Source organism: Thamnophis elegans, chromosome 3 (assembly GCF_009769535.1).
Source record: "Thamnophis elegans isolate rThaEle1 chromosome 3, rThaEle1.pri, whole genome shotgun sequence".
Lineage (NCBI taxonomy): Eukaryota > Metazoa > Chordata > Lepidosauria > Squamata > Colubridae > Thamnophis > Thamnophis elegans.
Window position 1 is genome coordinate 70,027,231 of NC_045543.1, and position 22,763 is coordinate 70,049,993.

Below are 22,763 nucleotides of genomic sequence, written 5' to 3' on the forward strand. Positions count from 1 at the left end.
TTTGTTATTTATATACATTAATTATATTATATGTTTCATATGCAACCTAAGACAATTCCTCTTCACTCATTGCAGTCCAACCAAGTGACACCCATGATGTAGGGTATAGCATGATAAACTAAACCTTTAAAGTAATAATAGTTCATATTATCATTGCTGTTATTTAAATTAGCATGATTTGTTTTGTTAATCAAAAGGGAATGCCTTCACGTTCTGCAGATGACCCAAAACAGCAAAATCAGGAATGAAATATTCCACCAATATGAAGGAGGTGTACAACTAGGAATAGGAGCTTTCAATCTGGTATGAGTATTCCTTCCAATGTGTAATCAAACTTCTTCAAATTTCATAATGCATCTTTGTGGTTTTACTGTTTTATTTGAATGCAGAACTGCCTGAGAGGTTTTTATTTATTTAATTATTTTAAATTTATATGGTTGTTCCTCTCACCATGGCTCTGGGCAGAAAGCAAGTTTAAACAAGTTTAAACAAAATCTACAATATAAAACCATTATACAATACCCACATATAATTTAAAAAAATGCTGAGTGTAAAAAGCATAACATCAAGTCATTTGGACTTTATTAATGTTATCTGAAGATAGTGCTGAACATTTTTAAAGCTATTACGCAATAACTTAAATATTTGTTTTTCCTGCTGCATTAAAAACAGATGGAATCTTTGTTTTTTTCCTTTTTTGCAGATGCTGTCCCTTTTACCAGGAAGAATTCTCCGACTTCTTGAATTTATTGGGTTTTCAGGCAATAGGGTATTACATTTAATTTCTATTGTTATGAATTTTTAAAACAGCTTACGAGCTCTGCTTTTCAGGACAGGAATAAATAATGGATGCGTTTGGATCATCTTTGGATCTCATTGACTATCTAATTATAGGGCTATGAGAAGAAGGTGACACAAAGTATTTAAATCTTTAGTTTTAAAATCTTCAACATTTTTATTACTATTGCTTTTAATAAAGCAGATTTTACAAATAATGGATATAATTGCTGTCACCAACTGCTAAAAAAATGTTATATTAACAGAACTTACCCCTTGACTTGTTTCTTTGTTTACTTTCTCTCCTTTCCCCAGTGAACAATGTATATATTTCCTCTCTGTCTCCTGTCTATAGCCTTGTCAGAATGGGACAATGTGCCACAACCAAATTGCTAGTGTCAGCTTGCCATGGCCAACTCACCACAGCCAACTTTCTGTGGGACAACTCACTGGAGGACAATTTAACAATTCAATTTAGTTATCAAAATGAAATATTTTTTAAATTTTTGTCATTCACATTATTTTCTGTCCCTCATTTGGCATCCTTAAATGATTCGATTCCACCATTTCTTTTGATATTAGTGGCAAGTTGGATGTAGTGAGTTGGCTATGGTGAGTTGACACTAGAAAGTTGGTTGTGGCCCATTGTCCCATTCTGACAAGGCTATAGACAGGAGACAGAGAGGAAATAGATACATTGTTCACTGGAGAAAGGAGAGAATGTAAACAAAGAAGGCTATGGTGAAATGTCATAGGCTTAGCCCTGTGCTTGAAAGTGGAGAGAAAACAATGGTGTATCCCATACTGACCTCACCTCGCTCCTGGGAATGAGGTGTGAAGGCTTGAGGGGGGCCTTTATGTGCATTCACTTGAACACAAAAATAGTTGCGTTTTGATTCATGACCCTTTTTTATTTAGGTTGTAGATCACATAGGGAAGGGCTGTCAAACTCCCGGCCTGTGGGCCGGATGCGTCATGCGCTGGCCATGCCCACGCCCAGTTTAGCGAAGCGGAAAATGTCTCGATATGTCACAATATACCACCATGATGACATGAGTTTGACACTCTTGACATAGAGATTTGTACTCACACTTCAGCATGAGTACAAATCTCTACATCAGGACTGTCAAACTCTCGGCCCGTGGGCCGGATGCATCGTGCACTGGCCATGCCCACATCTGGTTTAGTGAAAGGGGAAAAGGTCCCAATATGTCATGTGACACTGTCATGACAATGTGAGTTTGACACCCCTGCTCTACATGATCCACAACCTAAATAAAACAGAGTCATGGATCAAATAATATTCAGTCCATTGAATAATCCATAAGACCTACATGACTTCACTTGCAAATGATACCGATATAGTTGGAATTCTACCTTGCTGCTGTGTTCATTCAAATTTCTTTTTTGTGTTTTCCTTGAAATTATTAGCATTTATTAAAATAATAGACTATTGTGACTTATATTGTACAATTTTGTGACTGTTGACAGGAGTTTGGTCTTCATCAGTTACGGGAAGGAGCTTCTGGTCCCAGTTTACGAGCAATAATGTGTACTTTTACCTTGCTGCTATATCACACCTATGTTTCATTAATCCTTGGTAAGAATTAAAAGTGAATAACCAGGTGAAAAATAATGCAGTATATCACAAATTCTAATATAATTCTTAGTATTTATTTGTTTCGTTTGAATTTTCAGCAACACTAGTGGCTAGGTTTACAGTATAGAATGAATTTAAGATTAATAAATTAGTTAACATTAGTGACATTTATTCTGCCCTAATTAACTATAATCTTGATAAAAGAAAGAAGGGAACACTTTTTTTTACATAAGATGAAAAGTGCTTGCTCCCACGTTTTTTGCTATTTTAACATTTGATAGAAGCCTGCCTGTAGCCCACCTTTGGAGGGAAATAAGAATGACAAATCAAATAAATGTTCATTTATTTATAATTAAAATGTAGGATTTTTATAAACAATAGTGTGATGGATTTGGAATTAGGCATGCCAATTTGAAACATCTTGATGTCATTCAATTCAAAGCATTTAGGAATTCAAATAACAAGAATGCAAATTAAATTAGCCCTGAACTTCCTATGGTAGTATTAAAACATAAATATCTAATGTATCAAATTAATTCATATTTAACATTTGCTTCAGATGTTTGGAAAAATTAAAAATAGTTTTTGGTTTCTTATCTTTCTTCATTCACACACTTTTTGAAGATAAACAGTTTCATCAGTACACAGAATGGGAGATAAGAGATTTTTATAGAATTGGATACCTAAATAATGATTAAAACTCCACTACTACTGAAGTTATTTTGATAAAGAATGGGTTAAAAGCTACAACTTAATTTTAAAGGAGTTCAATCATTCTTTCATAAATTATCTAGATCTCATTAGGGAAGAAACATCTACTGTATTTAAAAGCAATCTTACATTAAAAACAATAGGTTCTTTTGAAATTAAAAAAAACCCTCTGGACAGATAATTATAGATCTGAACTCAAATTTATTTGAAGCATTTTATTGCATATATTTCTTATACTCCCAATGTTATTTATTTTAGATTTAGTTAAATCTGGTCATTTATTAACAATATTAACACTTGATCATCTTTCAAATGTTGATTCAGGATAGAAAAATAATACTTGTGCTTTGAGAGGAAGAGAGATTTTCATTTCCTTTGGCTTTGTTCCTACTTCATCTTTCGTTCTAACTATGGTCCTGATACTTCATTTCATTAAAAGAGCATGAGAAAAAAAATCATATCTAAGCATTAAATCTTGAAGTTGTTTTCTTTATTTTTTTAAAAAAAACTAATGTTTGATAATATCTTTCAGCGTTCTGTTTCACTATAAATGTTTTCCTATACTGTAATCTTTTACTATACCAGTTGTCCTCAACTCTCAACCACAATTGAATCCAAAATTTCTGTTACTAAGTGAGACATTTGTTAAGTGAGTTTTGCCCCATTTTACAACCTTTTCTGACACCATTGTTAAGTGAATAATTGCAATTGTTATGTTAGTAACAGTTAGTTATGATTGTTAAGTGAATCTGGCTTCCCATTGTCTTTGCTTGTCAGAAAGTTACAAAAGCTGATCGCATGACAGCAGGACACTGCAACCGTCATAAATATATGCTAGTTGCCAAGCGTCCGAAGTTTGATCATGTGACCATGGGGATGGTGCAACTGTCATAAGTATGAAAAATGGTCATAAGTTACTTTTTTCATTACTGAAGTAACTTTGAATGGTCACTAAAAGAACTGTTATAAGTCGAGGATTACCTGTACTATGATGACTTTTATTACATTTCAATAAAATAGGTTTTATTCTAATATTGTTTTCTAATAATACTATATATTAATTGTATTCTAAAAATACTATATATTAAGTATTGTTTTCTAATAACACTATATATATTAATTAGCTTTTATGAATCAATGTATTATATCGTCATCAATACTGAGAGAGGATGTTGATATTTCTACAGGAACAGGGGAAGCCAATCTCATTGAAGCAGAGGCTCTCCTTCAACCTTATCTTCAGAAGTTCTCAAAGGTTTATGATTTCGCATTGTTAAGTATTTTTTTTACTGTGGTTAACACTTCTACCTTACTAACAAAGTTGCAATCTTTCCAAGGGTGCCCTCTTTCTGTTTTACGATGCCAGAATCAACATATTGAAAGGAAATTTTGAAAAGGTAACAGCAGATTGCCCCTTTTTAAAATAAAAACTGAGGTTCTGCGTTAGTTATAAGAAAATCTTGCTCACAAGCTTTAAAAGAATCAAAGAAAGGAAAAAATGGAGAAAAAAAGGAAAACTTGAGCACTGTTTGGTAAAATGCTCATAATGATCAAATTCAGTAATAACATTTGACAGTGGAAAGAGCCAAAAACAAAAAAACCAAACAGCTGTTACTCCACCAAGTTAGGGAATATCAATATCAATGTTAAAGTTTACTTTCATAAGAAGCAAGTCCTCATATTTTCAGTTTTTCATGTGAGATGGCAAACCCTCATAAAAGTTTAACCTATGTAAGAATCAAATGTATTCTTTTCTTTGCTAGATATGACCATTGTTATAAAGCCGTCTTAAACTTTTACACAGGCTTATTTTACTGGCAATTAATTAATGTCCATTCTGCCTTCCACACATAACAGCAAATTGCAGTTGTTTGCTTGAATAGTCTAAAATAATGAACCATAAAGTTCATTATATTATTTTATCTATCTTCTTATACAAAATGAAAATAAAACGCCATAATTTGAATGAGAAGTTTACTTTTATATGTTTTGACTTTTTTCTCCTTTTAAATTCCAGGGTGAGGTAACATTCCTGGAGTGCATTGCTGCTCAGCAAGAGTTGAAACAGATCCATCATCTCTGCTACTGGGAACTGATGTGGTGTTACTCCTTCCAGCAGAACTGGCTTCAAGCATATCGGTATGCAGATCTGCTTTGCAAAGAAAGCAGGTGGTCAAAGGTAAATGGGTAACCCAGTACTGCTGTGAAGTGGTGAGAGCACTTCATGCTTACACAATGTACCATCATAAAAGCCTCCCTGGGTTAAATACTCAAATGTTATTCAGCTCGACATTTGTTTAAAGGAAATCGTTAATTGTAACTGATTTTTAGCAACTGGGAAATTGGCAAAGTGGAAATTATAGTAACCACCACTGAGAAAAAAATGCTTTGCTAGACAAATATGTAACATAATAATATATATATAATTGCTAGACAATTATGTAACAAATTCCAATTTATTATTCTTTTTTCAGTAAGATGGCCCCTTGCTTTTTCCTATGACCTCATTCACATTGCCAAAAAAGGCGTCTTAAACATGGGCATTTCTAAGACGTCACAATTATGTCAAAACAATTCATTACTTATGTCATCAGGCAAATAACACAATTATATACAAGATGTCTTGACGCAAGTAGATAATTAGAGACGCTAGTGGTGTCAAGAAACTTTGTCATCTACTATCTCCCCTTTTGCTTACCACAGGCACCTGTGCTTTGTGTAGCACAAAACTTTGAGGGCAATTTTAATGGAACAATAATTTGGCTTAATACCTCTGTGATCACGCAATGTGTACAAGGAAACAACTGTGATCAGATACATTGTAAGAAACTATATATTGAATATTTTTATTCTATTTTGCCTAGGCAATATATGTATTCCAGAAAGCTGCCATTTTGCTTATGCTTCCTGATGCTGATGTGAAAACAACAGGAGAAGATATTGTAGCTTTGTTTCGGTAATAATTTTCAAAAGAAAAGAATTTATTTAAAACTTGATCTTTTAAGCTATATATCTTGAAAATTTCATCTTTTTTGCCTACTATTATTGCCTCAAAACTGCTCATTTGATAATTTATTTGTAACCTTATGGTTGGAAGGGGGGGACCTTTCCTAAGGGTTTGCTAGAGAGTTTTCTCTGCTACTTGAATTTATATTCTAGAGTGGATGATGGCATATAAAATAAATTCTAGACATGTCCTACCCTTAGTTAAAAATGTTTCAGCCATTGCTCTTATCTTGATTATCTAGAGATAATTATAATTAATTAAAAGTTTTCACATCCAATGTGAGAAATCTGCTGATCTCTCATGAGACATTTTTGGGGAATCCATATTGCAACTAAGACTGGACACATTTGTTACTAAAATCAAGATTTTGCTCCATTCTGCTAGAAAGTTCCTGACTTAACTTTTAAAATTTGGGAAATTAGCTTCATTAGAGTAAAATACTTGGAGTTCCTTGCATGAATTTTTTTGTCATTCTATTAATCAAATTGCATACTTTGGCCCTTACAAATTGTACTTTCGATATAGTTGTATGTAATTCAATAAGATTTGTCGCTTTTGAAAACATATACCTCTATTTTTCGGAGTATAAGACGCACCGAGGTTTTGAAGAGGCAAATTTTAAAAAAAGTGGGTAGGTAGATAGAAGGAGAGAAGGAGAGAGAAATACAGTAGGTAGGTAGGGAGAGAGAGAGAGTAGTTAGATAGGTAGATAGATAGATAAAGGAAGAGAGAGAGAAAGAGAAATAGAGAGAGATAGAGAGAGAGAGAAATACAATAAGTAGGTAGGGAGAGAGAGAGGGTGTAGGTAGGTAGGTAGGTAGGTAGGTAGGTAGGTAGGTAGGTGGATAGAGAGAGAGGAATAGAAAGAGATAGTGAGGGAGAAATACAGTAGATAGGGAGAGAGAGAGTACGTAGGTTGGTAGGTAGAGGGAGAGAGAGAGAGAGGGAGAAATACAATAGATAGGTAAAGAAAAAGAGAGAGAGAGAGAGAGTAGGTAGGTAGGTAGATGTTTCCAGGTGTATTTATCCATGTGCTGGAGAAGGAAATCTCTGACAATCTGCAGCACCTAAGACTTTCTTTCTGCTGGCACAGCACTTGATCAATGTAATTCTCATCAATCAGTTAAAGAGCTTTCCAAAAGGGAAAAAACGTTTTTACACTCTGCAAACCTCCCAAAAACGACCCATTTTTTCGTGAAAATGGCCTCTTTTTTCTTTTTAAAAGGCAGGAATAGCCTTGGGGGACTTGCAGAGTGCGGGGTGGGGGCCAAAAAACGAGCAAAAAAGGCCCATTTTTTATGAAAACGGCCTGTTTTTGTCAAAAAAATTGCATGCATAGCCTTATGGAGGCTTATAGAGTGCTGCTGGGGGCCAGAGGGGCAAAAAAACTGCCCATTTTTTGCTCATTTCTGGCCCCCGCCAGCCCCCATGAGCTCTCTGAAAGCCTCCATAACGATATGCATGGCCATTTTGGTGAAGGGCTTCGGGAGGCAAAAAAAATGCTGTATTCGATGTATAAGACGTACCCAGATTTTCAGCCTCTTTTTTGAGGCAAAAGTGCATCTTCTACTCCGAAAAATACGGTAAACATGAGACATCTTAGGAACCTCTGTTCTTTCCTTATCTAGGGTTTATTAGTTGGAATGCTTTCATAACAATCTTATCATTTTCTTTTCCAAATATACAAAAAGAGAGCCTAAAAAAGGATTTAACATTTTTTACATTGTAACTTTTCAAAGAAATTTTTAGATTTACTACTGTGGAAGCATTTTGTCAAGCATGTTTGAAAACCTTCCTGTCTACAAGACAATAAGCTAAATGTTGTTCACAAACCTTTATTACTAGGATCTACATGAATGATTTCAATTCACTGCTTCACCTATCAGATTAGATTGATTGTTTTGATCCTTTTTCCTTTCCAGTGATATTTTCTTTTGTTCTTGGTCTTCTGTCTCTTTCATTGCTTTCTTGCACATTTTTGAGATGAAATTTATGTTCTATAGTGAGGTCTTCCTACCTGGAGATATCATGATTATGGAATTCTGCTAGGGTTGGCACTGATTCTTTAGAGCAACTTGGCAAATTGAAAATGTATGGACTTCAACTCCCAGAATTTCCCAACTCTTAGAATTTTCTCAGAACATGTTGGCTTGTCAGAACAAGTTACCAAGGTTGAGAAACTCTGCTTTACATTTTTTGTATCTTTTAAAGACTCATCTGTTCATTCAAAGTTTCATTTGATCTATGTTGTTGTGTTTAATGTACTTTCATCAGTTTAATTTGCTATAATTTTCTGTGATAGTCTTCCATTTTTATTTCTAAAATTACACAGCAAGTAATAAATATTATAAATTAAAACTAAAATATCTCTCTAGGCTTTATTATTCAGTGGAACTTATTATTGGTTTAGGGATTGCTGAAATGGAATCAGTAAAGCAAAAGTCAACAATGTGAGCTCTCCGTGTCTAAAGAAAGTACTGTTTTCCCTCTTATAGGCAAGTAGAAGGCTTAAAGCAAAGAATTGCAGGAAAATCTATCCCAACTGAAAAGTTTGCTGTGAGGAAAGCACGACGCTATGGGACCTCTCCTCCTGTGAAACTAATAGTGCCTGCTCTGGTATTTACAGCAGACTTACTTCAATCATCTTTTGAGTGACAGAGTAAATATGTGTTTGTGTGTATGTATAGTACATAACTAAGGAAAATTAGATTCCCATTTAGCTTTATCATAGAAAACCTAATTTATTTATTAGATAAAGCATAGAAGAAACCTATCTATTGACATTTCCTAAACATTGTAAGATAAACTTAGAACTGTATGATCTTACTGGAACTTATATATCAATGTACTGTTGCTTGTCATGTGAGTTATAATATTTCCAACTCTTGAGAGGCTAGGTATTGAACATAAATGCAGAATATATATTCTAATTAATAATGTAATATGTCTGCCAAGCTCATTCCCTAAAACTTTGGAGATACATAGATACAGGATCTATTCAATTTCAGTCTTTGTTATGAGCCAAGTTACATAATAAATATTAAAGGAAGCATCTATAATTTACAGGCTGCTACAATTATAATCAACGTGATCCTATTTATAAAATATTTTATCATTTAATATTTCATAAATATAGATTTGTGCTGCAAGTAAGTTATATGAGTATTTGTATACTTAGATTTTTATTCCAGTTTCCAAACAGGAAAACGTTCAAGAGGACAAATGTGAAAATTAAAATCTAGCATTTTTTATTGAAAAAGTATTAATTTTAAATTTGCAATTTTTCAGGATGTGTATCATCTTCATATCTGCTTCCTTTATATTAATAATTTCTTTTTAGCTAGATTCAGAGAATATATTTGTTACATTTTAAAGTTCTGCTATTAATTTACACTGAAAGAAATATTAATGCTAAATGCTAAATATTTAGCTTTATTCAGAAGTAAATAGAAAACTTATTGTAAATAAGTACTTTTCATTCACTGACTCCTTTTTTCAGGAAATGATGTATGTCTGGAGTGGGTTTTCAGTTCTTGGAAAGAGAGCTGACTTCACTGAAAATATGTTAATAACTATTGAAAAAGAAGAAACAATTTTAAAAAATGAAACCCGTGAGTTTTACTTTGATTTATAAGATACAAACTACAAAACAAATGTAACTGAGTATATTTAAATATTCTATGAAGAAGAGAGACATTTGCATTCCTCTGAATTTAATAAACATATATTTTATTTATTGGATGCTATATAAATACCTGTTCTTTTCATACACTCCCAATTCTGATGAATCCATAGAAACTCACATTGATAAATCCTACCTTTACACATTGCTTTTGCTTGATAATGTTAAGCAAGGATCATATTTTATACACACATACACTCACATACATAAAAAATGTATTTAGAATATTAATAAACTCAGTTTTCCATATGCTAGAAAAAAATCCTCTTGTTAACTATACTTTTCATTCTTTCAAAGGTTATATAGTCTTAAGTTGGTTGGCAGTAAATATGAAACAAGAGCAAGGTTTTGTTGTGACAATAGATGTTGACTGAGCCTGGCTGGTGTGGTTTTTAAAATTCTAAACATGCAATAACAAAGGGTTAGAGAACTCTTGTTGTAAATAATAATACAAATGATCCTCCGAGTACAACAGAAATATGGTTTTCAAAGCAAAACTGATGATGCATTTTGCTTCAATTTTCTATTAGAGGTAGCAAATGTAATAAAAATATTATGCAGGGAGACCCTGTATCAACTAAATTATCAAATATTTCAAGGCTATATAAATAAATACTAAATAGTATTTAAAATATTAAATTCATCTTTTTAAACATAGAAATTAATAGAGCCATTTTCATGATTTCTCACATGTTTAATACTGTGTCTTTTTCTGCAGCTACCATTTTGACCAATAATTGAATATTAATTAAGGAAGGGAAGTGGGAGAATGATAGAAGATTTGCTTTATTTTGGAACATTCCAGTATTAAGATATACTTTATAGATATTTTGCTTTATACTGGAATTAAATATTACTAAACAATATTTTTATTAATTTTGTTACTGTATATAATAGATATAAAATAGATATAAAACTGTTAATTACGGTATTTGGCAATTTGTTGTATTCACAACTTTCATTATAATAGATGTAATTTTAAACTCACTTATGTTTAATTTTCAGATCACACTGAATTTTACATGGATGATGTATGTTTGCTACAACTACTAAAAGGATTGTGTTTGAAGCATTTAGGAAGACTCTTGCAAGCAGAACTCTGTTTCAGTCAAGTTATTCAAAGGTAAACATTGGGAACAGAATTTTAAGATGCAATAATATTCAGTAACACAGAGAAAATTTATTAGAATACTTCAATTAAAGCCATTAAAATGTAGCATTTAAGAGACATATTTGTATCTTTCCCTAAGTTAGTGTCTGACTTTATTCTTCCACATTTTTCCCTAGCTGACAAAATCAGTGGGGGGAAAACCCAAGGGATCTGGGACATTTTTTCTTGTATTCATGGTTGTATTGGAAAATAGGAAAAAGGGACAGGAACTATTCAGGCACATATGTGGAATGCTTGCTTACCCTTCTGCCTCTTCTATATATATTTAACTATAAATGGAATTTCATCCAGATGGATTTTCATCCATCACTAGGTGCAAAGCTTCTTGGTGTCTATAAGATGCTGAGGCTGGTGTTGACACACAAAGGGGAAAAAAAACAGTGAGTTCATGATACCATCCCCTATTCATCAGGTCAAGTAAGTCATCTAATCACTGCCTGCATGAATAATAATTTTCACCTTTAGTTTATGGGATGGCACACATATGAGTTGCTTAAAGTTTATTTATGTATTTAGTTAGCGGTTAACATTTTTTATTCCAATTACCAGTAACTTTGGGCAGTTCCCCCCCCCAAAAAAATTGCTTTCTTTTCTGACAAAATTTATGTTCAACCGAGGAGTTGAAAGTTTTCCCTGCGTAGATAAAACTTCACCAGTCAAATGGATCATGAAACTTCTGCTGGTGCAGAGTTCCTTCTTTTCAGCTGTCCATGTTGGGTGCCTTCTATTGGAATTTAAAACTTTCCTACCAAAGTATACAGATGAAACTCGAAAAATTAGAGTATCATGCAAAAGTTCATTTATTTCAGTAATGCAACTTAAAAAGTGAAACTAATATATGAAATAGACGCATTACATGCAAAGCAAGATAGTTAAAGCCATGATTTCTCATAATTGTGATGATTATGGCTTACAGCTCATGAAAACCCCAAATCCACAATCTCAGAAGATTAGAATATTACATGCAATCAATAAAACAAGGATTGTACATAGAACAATATTGGACCTCTGAAAAGTATAAGCATGCATATGTACTCAGTACTTGGTTTGGGCCCCTTTTGCAGCAATTACTGCCTCAATATGGCATGGCATGGAAGCTATCAGCCTGTGGCACTGCTGAGGTGTTATGGAAGACCAGGATGCTTCAATAGCGGCCTTCAGCTCTTCTGCATTGTTCGGTCTCATGTCTCTCATCTTTCTCTTGGCAATGCCCCATAGATTCTCTATGGGGTTCAGGTCAGGCGAGTTTGCTGGCCAATCAAGCACAGTAATCCCATGGTCATTGAACCAGGTTTTGGTGCTTTTGGCAGTGTGGGCAGGTGCCAAGTCCTGCTGGAAAATGAAATCAGCATCCCCATAAAGCTTGTCTGTGGAAGGAAGCATGAAGTGCTCCAAAATCTCCTGGTAGACGGCTGTGTTGACCCTGGACTTAATGAAGCACAGTGGACCAACACCAGCAGATGACATGGCTCCTCAAATCAACACAGACTGTGGAAACTTCACACTGGACTTCAAGCATCTTGCAGTGTGTGCCTCTCCATTCTTTCTCCATACTCTGGAACTGTGGAAACTTCACACTGGACTTCAAGCATCTTGCAGTGTGTGCCTCTCCATTCTTTCTCCATACTCTGGGTCCTTGGTTTCCAAATGAGATGCAAAAGTTGCTCTCATCAGAAAAGAGGACTTTAGACCACTGAGCAACAGACCAGGTCTGTTTTTCTTTAGCCTAGGTAAGATGCTTCTGACGTTGTTTGTTGTTCAGGAGCAGCTTGACAAGAGGAATACGACATTTGAAGCCCATATCCAGGATCCTTCTGTATGTGGTGGCTCTTGATGCACTGACTCCAGCCTCAGTCCATTCCTTGTGAAAGTCCCCAACACATTTGAATGGCCTTTTCCTGCCAATCCTCTCCAAGCTACGGTCATCCCTGCTGCTTGTGCACCTTTTTCTTCCACACTTTTCCCTTCTACATAACTTTTTTATTAATGTGCTTTGATACAGCACTTTGGGAACATCCAACTTCTTTTGCAATTCCCTCCTTTCCCTCCTTATGGAGGGTGTCAATGATGATTTTCTGCACAACTGTCAGGTTGTGATTCCTACTGAACTAGACTGAGAGACCATTTAAAGGCTCAGGAATGCTTTGCAGGTGTTATAGCCTAATTATCTGATTAGAGTGGGACACTTTGAGCCTAGAATATTGCACCTTTTCATAATATTCTAATTTTCTGAGATAGTGGATTTGGGGTTTTCATGAGCTGTAAGCCATAATCATCACAATTTTGACAAATCACGGCTTGAACTATCTTGCTTTGCATGTAATGAGTTTATCTCATATATTAGCTTCACCTTTTAAGTTGCATTATTGAAATAAATGAACTTTTGCACGATATTCTAATTTTTTGAGTTTCACCTGTATAAACATGGTTTAAGAAAGGCATAAGGTAGCTAAGGTAACTGGTAATTTTTTATAGATATATTCAATGAAGCGTTTTAACAAACCTTTTTTTTTTTGGTCCTTAATAATGATTTGTCTATTTGCATTTTAGTGGGAAGCAATTGAAGTATGATACCTACTTAGTTCCATATTCAACGTTTGAATTGGGTCTTCTTTATAAACAACAGGATGAAAGAGAAAAAGCTGTAAGATTTATAGAAGCTGCAAAGTAAGTAGTAATTATTTTATACAACTATAATCAATAAATATATAAAATATATTGTTTTCAGCTTGCTTAAATACTTTAACATAGTTACTGCTACTGCATCCAAATAAGTTTGGTTCAAGATATCTTGCTGATTGGAAAAAAAAACAGGAAACATTTATATACTTACCTCTTGACACAAGAGATCAAACTATATTTCCAAATGATTAAGCTACTTTTACATTAGAGAGGAAGCTTGCACAAATGCCAAAGGTATAAAAGCTGTTGCAGGAGCCCGATGGAGAAAACAGTTGAAGAACACACTCTCTGAACTGAAAATAGGAGAATTGACATTAAATTTCAAAGGTTTCTTCTAGAAGGTCTTATAAACTAAAATACGACCATCTGATTACTAGGAAAATTGAAACTTAGATATTTGAGAGTAAAAATTAAGGTGGGATTTCTGTATTTGAGCAAGAACTAATAGAGAACATTGGATAATGAGAGTATGGATTAGGACAGGGCATAGTCTAGAACAGTATTTCACAACTTTGGCAACTTTAAGATGGGTGGATTTCAAATCCCAGAATTCTCTAGCCAGCAGCATGCTTAAAATTTAAAACATACAGGTAGTCCTCGACTTATAACAGTTTGTTTAGTGACTGTTCAAAGTTACAACAACACTGAAAAATTGACATGACCACTTTTCACATTTATGACCATTGCAGTAGCTTGACAACTGGTTCATATTTATGACAGTTGCAATGTCACAGCGTTTTGTGATCATCTTTTGTGACTTTCTGACAAGCAAAGTCAATGGGAAAGCCAGGTTCACCAAATGTGGCAAGAACAATTATAAAATGGGGCAAAACTCACTTAACAAATTTCTCAAATTTGAGAAATTTTGAGCTCAATTGTGGTTGTAAGTCGAGGACTACCTGTAAAATATTTCTACTGGAAAAATCTCATCCATAAATTTCTCTCTTTGATTTTATTGGACCGGTTGGGGCATGGAAAATGACCAAATAAACTGAATATTCTTTTCTAGAAACAATTACAAGGACTATTCCATGGAATCCAGATTACATTTCAGAATCCATGCAGCACTTAGCAGTATGAAAGTGACTCCTGCTCCAACACCATGATGCCTTCTGAAGTTGTTGTCTAACATGTCTGTACAAGTTAATGTTTAAAAGCCTACAAAAATCATGTAAATTATGTAACAAAAAATGTAGTTTATATTTTCTATCATTTGTGATAATTGAATGTCTGCCTGCCTCATCATTGTGAATGCTTCTTTTTTCTATGCTTCATTTCCATATTTCTGCTTAACATTTAAGAGGAAACCTATTTTATTTATAGAAAGATTAATGCTTGAAACAATAGGGGAATATTAAAAATTGCTGGTACAATAAAGAGTAATTCAAACATTTATTTTTTTATGGAAATACTAATATTGTTTATGCATGAAACTGTACAATACATTTGGTAATAGTTTCAGCATTGCCTAAAGGGTTGTATTTCTGCAATACCTTTATTATGTAATAGGATTAAAAAAAATGGCTGCTGGTAGCCCTAGATGCTGTATCTGGATTTGAAGCTTAGTTTTATATACCAAAGACCAAATTACCATACTGTAGCAAAAATAATGCTTCAAGTCATTTCATGAATGTTAGCTTGCATTCAGTGCAATATCCTGACCCAATCTCTAAAGATAGTTAGGAAAGGACTTTGAGTTTTGTTCAATAACCTAGGAGTGTTTTTAAAATATAGGACGAAAATATTTATCAGTGCAAAGGGTTATAGTAAAGCAAAAACCAAACAATAGAAATGTTTCAGTTTTTTGTTCCATTATATCTATTTAATTCAGCAACCTTGCAGGGAATTCACTAGAAAAATATGCAGCTAATGTTCTGAAGATTCTTATGCCCACCTCATCAGAGGTGGGATTCACTTGCCTTTCCTACCGGTTCGAAAATGTGAATTTGTGTGCACACACTAGCTTCGCCCACCCGCGCCTCATCTATGCATGCGCACCACCACCTGCGCATGTGCAGTACTCACATTACGTCGGGGTGGGTCGGCGGAACCTCCCGCAGCCGCTGCTACTGGTTCGCCCAAACTTGAGAGAACCAGCTAAATACCATCTCTGTCTCTCATTAACACTGGAGGTCAGCGGGTTTGATTCTATTTTCTTCCATATATTGCAGCAAAATTCTCAAATCCCAATTTCATATTTCTTATGAAATTGGTATCCATAATGTTTATTTAGCATATTGTCTTGATCAGATTTTTAAAAATGTTTTGCAGAAACTAGTAATTAAATATTTTTATTCTTCATCTTAGTCTCTTTTTAATATATATGTGTTACGTTGCAGTATTTTATGTCACAGAGTCTGGAGGCAAATGACCATGTTTGAGGATTTATAAATGTTACCTGTCTAGGTTTAGTGTTTTCCCATAAGAATAAAAATGTGACTAATCAAGAATGTCTATTTAATGACCATAACTGTCTATAAAAGATATTTATTGGTTTCATATCTATTATAGCTGTTTGAGATTAGTTTTTTCCCCTTGTTTTTGTCTTTCTGTATTTAAATTATTTTATCAGCTGCTAAATGAATTGAAAAGCTGGGCTTTTAGAGTTTTTTTTAAATTGTCAAAACTGATGGATACACACAAAGTCCATGTTCATAAGCAGCTAGTATAGGAACACAAGGATAATTTCTTCTAGCTTTTGTAGCACGAGTTCTTATATGAATGGGTTTTTTCCCCATTAGCTCATTACAATGACATTTTGCGTTTTTACTATATTTTATTCTACATCATCTTTTCCCCATCTATTCTTTTACTCAGTTTTTAACACCTTCCAGTTTGAAGAAGAGCACACTTTGTATATAATTTTCCTACATGCTTATACTCTAATTAAGAACTAATGGTAAAACCAATTTAACTGAGCAAATGTGACTTTTATACTTTTAGTCTGTGTGACACAATGCATGGTTAATACATTATTTCAACTAATTACAAATTTTAAGTGTTTAAAAAGAGATTTAATTATTTCTTGCCTAGGGATCTTTCATACATCTAGAACAAAAGTATTCTTCATTTATCATAACAAATTGCCATTCTTGTGTTTGTTTCTTTGTCCAGAGTTTCCCATCCAGAACTCTGTGAGTGTCACTAGATAACTTATTACATTTTGTTAGACAAGAACATGGTAAAAATGTAGTCATTTCTAGATTTAAAGAATTGAATGTTAAACATAGGGATATAGTTAGGCTTAAATCTGTTTTACTCCAACTATAAGTTTTGCATTAAAATATTACAACTGTTCTATGGTTATAATCTCTATATTAACACTAATTCTTTTAGTGTTATGTTGCTTAGATATCCACATTCTGCATTACACCTTTAGTAAGAGCTACAGTAATTGTTCCCACCTTTTGATAGAACCATTAGGAAATATTACATGTTTTTATAAAAGAAGTTACAAAAGGATTTTGTTCGTGTATGTTATAGTGGCTGTGGTTCCCATTTGACTTGCACTGTTATTGAGGCCAGGAAATAATATATTAAATAGATTTAGAAATTTTGCTAATTGCAATAAAACAGTCCAGCTTCTATCAAAATAACATTTCATGCTCTGGAACTGATTTTAATATTCAACTACTGTGGATGTTAATTGGCTACTATTTTTCTTGTCTTGTTTGCACTGCATTTTGTAAAGCTGTCTCAAATTAGTTTTAAAAATTGAATAAACTAAAATGTAAACTACATTTATTTGGAAACAACGCTATTTTGGTTAAGCAGAGCTTAGTTTTAAGTAAGAATACATAGGATTTAATGTTGATTGCAGTATAGCACAAGAATTACAGTAGTGTTTTTGAGCAGAATTTGAAGAGAAATTATATCTAATCCTTCATGTGAGTTGTCAAAGTTTTGTTATCCTGCCTTTCTGTGATAGGCAACAGAATAAACATGTATTTAAATAATTCTGCAGAGATAAGCATTTCCATGACTAAATAGGTTGCACATTCAATTGCAAGAAAATTGCCAAAGTATTTTTAGGAATGTGATAGTATATTGAAACTATAAATAAATAAATATTCTCAACGAGCTTTCACATATTGCTTTGCTTCTCTTTCCTGAATGCCTGCATATGGAGCCGTAGAACATCTGATAACAAATAAGAACTGTTCAAACTGGGGGGGGGGGGGGCTTTCTCACAGTTTATAGCATTTTAACAATATTCAGTAAGTAACATTGCTAAAATCTATGACATTAAAGCTGTCCTTAATGACAGATAAAACCTGAACCAAAAAGAGCTAATAGTCCTAGGCAGCCAAATTACTACAGGCAGACCTCAACTTACAACCACAATTGAGCCCAAAATTTCTGTTGCTGAAATTTTAAGTGAATTTTGGCCCAATTTACGACTTTTCTTACCACAGTTAAGTGAATCACTGCAGTTATTAAATTAGTAAGACAATTAAGTGAACTTGGCTGCCCATTGACTTTGCTTGTCAAAAAGTTGCAAAAGGTGATCACATGACCACAAGATATTGCAACTGTCATAAATATGAGTCAGCTGCCAAGCATCTGAATTTTGATCACATGACAATGATATAGCAGTTATAAGTCACTTTTTTCAGTGATGTTATAACTTTGAACAGTGAGTGAAGCATCTTATCTCCATAAAATGCTGCCCAAGGGAAACATTTGCCTAAAGATCATGTATGATATAGCCATAAGGCATTTCAGATTCCAAAGAAATGGTGCTTCAAAACATTTTGGTATAAATATTCTGTAGGTCAATAAAATGTTTTTGAATAATCATGTATTATACATAATATACCATAAATGTCAGAAGCTCTCTCAATTGACATTTAGCATATAATTCTTGAGAGTTTTAAAATGCAACTTGCATTTCTAGTCTTCATTGTGGAAAAATTCTTAAGGTCCCAGGTTTTCCCTGAACCTTAAATCTTAAGGTTCTTAAATGCAAAGCATACATGGAGCCCAGAGTCAGCTGTATTGACGCCAATCTATGTTACTCGTTGATAGTAAAAGATCTGACTTTGGCACCAATATTCATTGTTTTTATTCTAGCCATTAGTACACCACATATGAGAATATACCTAAAGTATTTTAGAATATACCTAAAACATTTGTGTTGTAAACAAATCCATAAATTAATTTCTGCAGACTGGACTTACAGAGTTGTAATTTGTTCTTCCATGGACATTTTACCTAATTTTTGATACCCAGGTGTGTTTAGAGAACACATTTTGTCGTTTTACACTTTGTAAACTTGAAGTGCTGTGGCTAAATTTATGATTATGGGACTGTATTGCCATTCCAAATACTTCACTAGGTCTGACTGAATTTTTACCTACTCCTGAAATTTTGAGTCATTTGTGCGCTCCTATTCGGAGGTGCTTTCATTCTTAAGCAAACACTAATTAGGGCTTTGTTAATTGTACAGCCCTTTTATCAAAGACTTTGGTACTTCTTGGTAAGTCCGATGCTGTGTTAAGCTTGCCTCAAGACCAGTCTGGTGATCTCAGTGGAAACTATAGAACTGAGTCAGATCCCATTTCCATTATCATCTTCATTTTATTGATAATGGACAGGACTTCCAAGGCCACAGTTTTACAGATGATGAAATATTCGAAGGAATGTTACTAAATTAAAAACATTCCTTCTCAGTTTCTTTATGATTAACTTTGAGCAATGCTGTGCTTGATTTTCCTCAGCAGGTGGCAATCTTAACAAAGCCAAATGGATTTCCTTAGTTTTCTGCTAACATTCTCATGTCCCTAATGCATAATTTCATATGTTCTGTTTAACAGGTATGTCACTCTTCTAATGTGTGTATAGAACAGCAGGTAACTTGACCTTGTGTATCTATATCAAAGTTGGCAACTTTAAGATGTGTGGACATCAATTCCAATTCTGATGGGGGAATTTTGGGAGTGGAAGTCCCAAACATCTAAAGTTGTCAGATCGAGGACTACTGTACCAAAGTTCATTCTGGAATTTCAGACATGAAATTCAATATATTCAATATTGAATGGTTCCAGTGGTGGGATTCAGCCAGTTCGCACCACTTCAGGAAAACCGGTTGTTAACTTTCTGAACAGTTTGGTGAACTGGTTGTTGGAAGAAATCATTAGGGGCAGAGAACCGGTTGTTAATTTATTTGAATCCCACCACTGAATGGTTCCAATTCAGGAGCAACGTAGCCGTTCTCAATATGGATTTGTTGCAGTAGGAATTATCAACAGACCCAAGAGCATTTTCTTCCAGTTCTCCTTTCTCTCTTGCACCAAGCAGCATGAGGACTTTGCTATGATTTAACTCATCCATATAATCTAAAATTGTAAAACACAATGTGATTGTCAAATAAAGATAGAAAATCTTGTTTTCAGTCATATGTGAAGATTCTTATGGAATCCAATCTTTTTTATGTTGGCTGATGTTGACATCAAAAATATTATACGGGAAAATACTTATTTTTAATTGCAAGTTACAAAACCCATTAATCTTTGCAATAGGCTTAATCTACAAACTCTTGTAGAGTTTGGGCTAAGGCCTATAATTGTCTGAGAATTCCTCTTCTGTCTTCCAGCCCATCTGATAAAATGTTTTTTTCCACCACATCTGAGAAATCACAGGAATGTTTTCCTTTCATTAGAGTATGTTGATATTGTGCTGAAGTGAAGCCTTAATCTTTGTTCTTTTGACTATCCTAATAATCTGTGACATATGCTGTCCAAGTATTTCATCCAATTATATATTTAAACATAGTGTGCTGTTGTGACTCGGCTAGAGCCTTGGGAGCTGTTATCAGACTCTGACAACGAGGGGGCTTTTGAGTCATGTTTGGAAGAGGAGGAGGGTTCTGGACAGGGGTCTGCCTCCGAGCAGGGCTCAGAGAGACTAGTTGGTCCCCAGGTAATGACTGAGCCTTGGGCCAGTTGGGAGGACATAAGAGAAACTGAGCCTTGGAGCAGTGGGGAGGAGACAAGAGAGGCTGAGCAAGAATCCTTCTGTGAGTCTTTTCGGGATGCACGTAGGAGACGAGCTGACCGACGTCAGGCACAACGGAGGACTCCGAGGAGGTGATTGAAACCAGATGTGCCTCATTAGAGGCTTCCCTTTTGGATAAAAGGACTGGTGGTGCCACGCCCTGCTCGCAGAAGTCAACGTTCCTTGATCCTGGATTGTGGTTTCTTTGCTGTGCACTTCAAAAAGTGGTTTGACTTCTGTAATCCTGATTCGTAGAGACTTTGGGAAGAAGGGCTTTGCTTCTGTTTGATTCATCTTGTATTTGCCATAAAAAAGATTTATGTTTGAGTCCGTTATCTTCTGGCAGAGACTTTAATTAGTTTAGTTTGGCTCGCAGCCATTTTGAAACTGAGAACTGATAAAGAGAATTCCCTTTCCTTTTATTTGCCTGTCGTCTGTTAACAAATGAAGAAAGGGGGAACAGAACAGTGTGCCTAGGACAATGTCTAGGCCACCAAATGTTTTTTAACCTTTATTTAAAGGAAAGATTAATTTCATTCACAACTATGGTATACATAGAAGATCAGAGTGATTGTGACAATAAAGGGCATTCAGCATTCAAAATATCAGCACAATAAGCCATCACTTTTATATGTAAATTGCTTTTCATATTGTATTACCACCAGTATATAGTATTGTTATTGTAATACATGTGTCTTATATCTTATCAGTAGAATAAAAACCACAACAGTTCAACCAAACTTTAGAAGTTAGAAATTAAATTATATTCATAGCTATTTTGCTCAGTAGTATCAGTAGCATTCTTTTTTGTTGTTGTTGTTGTTAATCTTCCATCACAAACGATACAAGACAGTGGTGGGATTCAAAAACTTTTACTACCGGTTCTGTGGGCGTGGCTTGGTAGGCATGGTGTGGTTTGGTTGGCATGGCAAGGGAAGAATACTGTAAAATCTCCATTCCCTCCCTACTCCAGGGGAAGGTTACTGCAGTCGGGGCCAGTCAGAGGTGGTATTTACCGGTTCTATGAACTACTCAAAATTTCCACTACGGGTTCTTCAGAACTCGTTAGAACCTGCTGAATACCACCTCTGGGGAAGTGAAGTGCTCCTTGGATGAAGTCAGTCTGGTTCTGCCTCCAGATGATTCCATTTCAGAACCTTTCACTGGTAACACGGTTTGTTGAGATTTCACCTTGTAACCCCCAGCAGGTCAACTTGACCAGTTGGTCTGTGTCAGGAGAACTGATGATGGAAATAGCAGCCTCCCTATTCCTGCTGGCAAATCTCTTCTCTAGAAGTGGCTTTAGGGATGATTTAGATTTGCTTTTCCTTCCCCATTTGCTTAGTTGATTAAACACCTATTCAAACATCTATTCAATTTGATTAGGACTTTTCTTGCAAAGACTCTAGTTTGTCTTTAATTTACCACAATAGTTGGGACTTGAATTTCTGATGGTTGTTAAGTGAGTTGTGCTCAGTTTTATGCTGTGGTGGTTAAGCAAATCATGGTTAATTGAATCATGTGGTCATTTAGCAAATCTGGCTTCCCCCATTGACTTTATTTTTCAGACCCCTCCTGGGAAGATGACAAATGATGATCCTGTGACCCTGGGATGTGGCAACTCTCATAAATGCATGCCAGTTGGCAAGTACCCAAAGTTTGATCATGTGACCATGGGGGATGCTGAAACAGTAATAAATGCAAAACTTGGGATAAGCCACTTTTTTAAAGCATTGCATAACTTCCAACATTTGTTGAACATTGCACAGCTGGTTTGATTACATGACAAATATGGTCTACCATATGTGACAGCAACTCAGTCCCAGGAATCCTATATCCCTTATATATTAGAATGAGAATACCTCTTTGATGTCTTTGCTAATTAAAGGATTGCCACTGTGATTTTAAGCAGTTTGCCTTGCCTATTAAAAGTGCCAGTACCTAAGGCAGTGTTTTGGAGGTAGGGGATTTAGCAATGCATAATCTTTTGTCAAGTTGTTGCGTTGTTTTAATCCAGTGATTACTTTGAAATGCACAATTTCTATACCACATGCCATTATTGTAAATCTTGAAAAGGATTCCAGTCAGTTAAAATACCCACAAGAACAACTGGGTCCACTGCAGAGCCCACACTGCT

The 22,763-nt window shown here is 34.7% G+C and overlaps 1 protein-coding gene across 1 annotated transcript in view; it reads left to right on the plus strand.

Annotated features, from left to right (window-relative positions):
- Positions 1 to 15,931, plus strand: part of TTC39B (tetratricopeptide repeat domain 39B) — a 95,565-nt gene extending 79,634 nt beyond the window's left edge. The window contains 12 exon segments of the mRNA XM_032214775.1: positions 198 to 303; positions 704 to 769; positions 2,269 to 2,377; positions 4,276 to 4,343; positions 4,426 to 4,485; positions 5,106 to 5,267; positions 5,953 to 6,044; positions 8,591 to 8,711; positions 9,595 to 9,706; positions 10,783 to 10,900; positions 13,499 to 13,615; positions 14,640 to 15,931. Coding sequence (XP_032070666.1) covers positions 198 to 303; positions 704 to 769; positions 2,269 to 2,377; positions 4,276 to 4,343; positions 4,426 to 4,485; positions 5,106 to 5,267; positions 5,953 to 6,044; positions 8,591 to 8,711; positions 9,595 to 9,706; positions 10,783 to 10,900; positions 13,499 to 13,615; positions 14,640 to 14,736 — 1,228 coding nt within the window. The 3' untranslated portion in view covers positions 14,737 to 15,931.
- Positions 15,932 to 22,763: the final 6,832 nt, after the last annotated feature.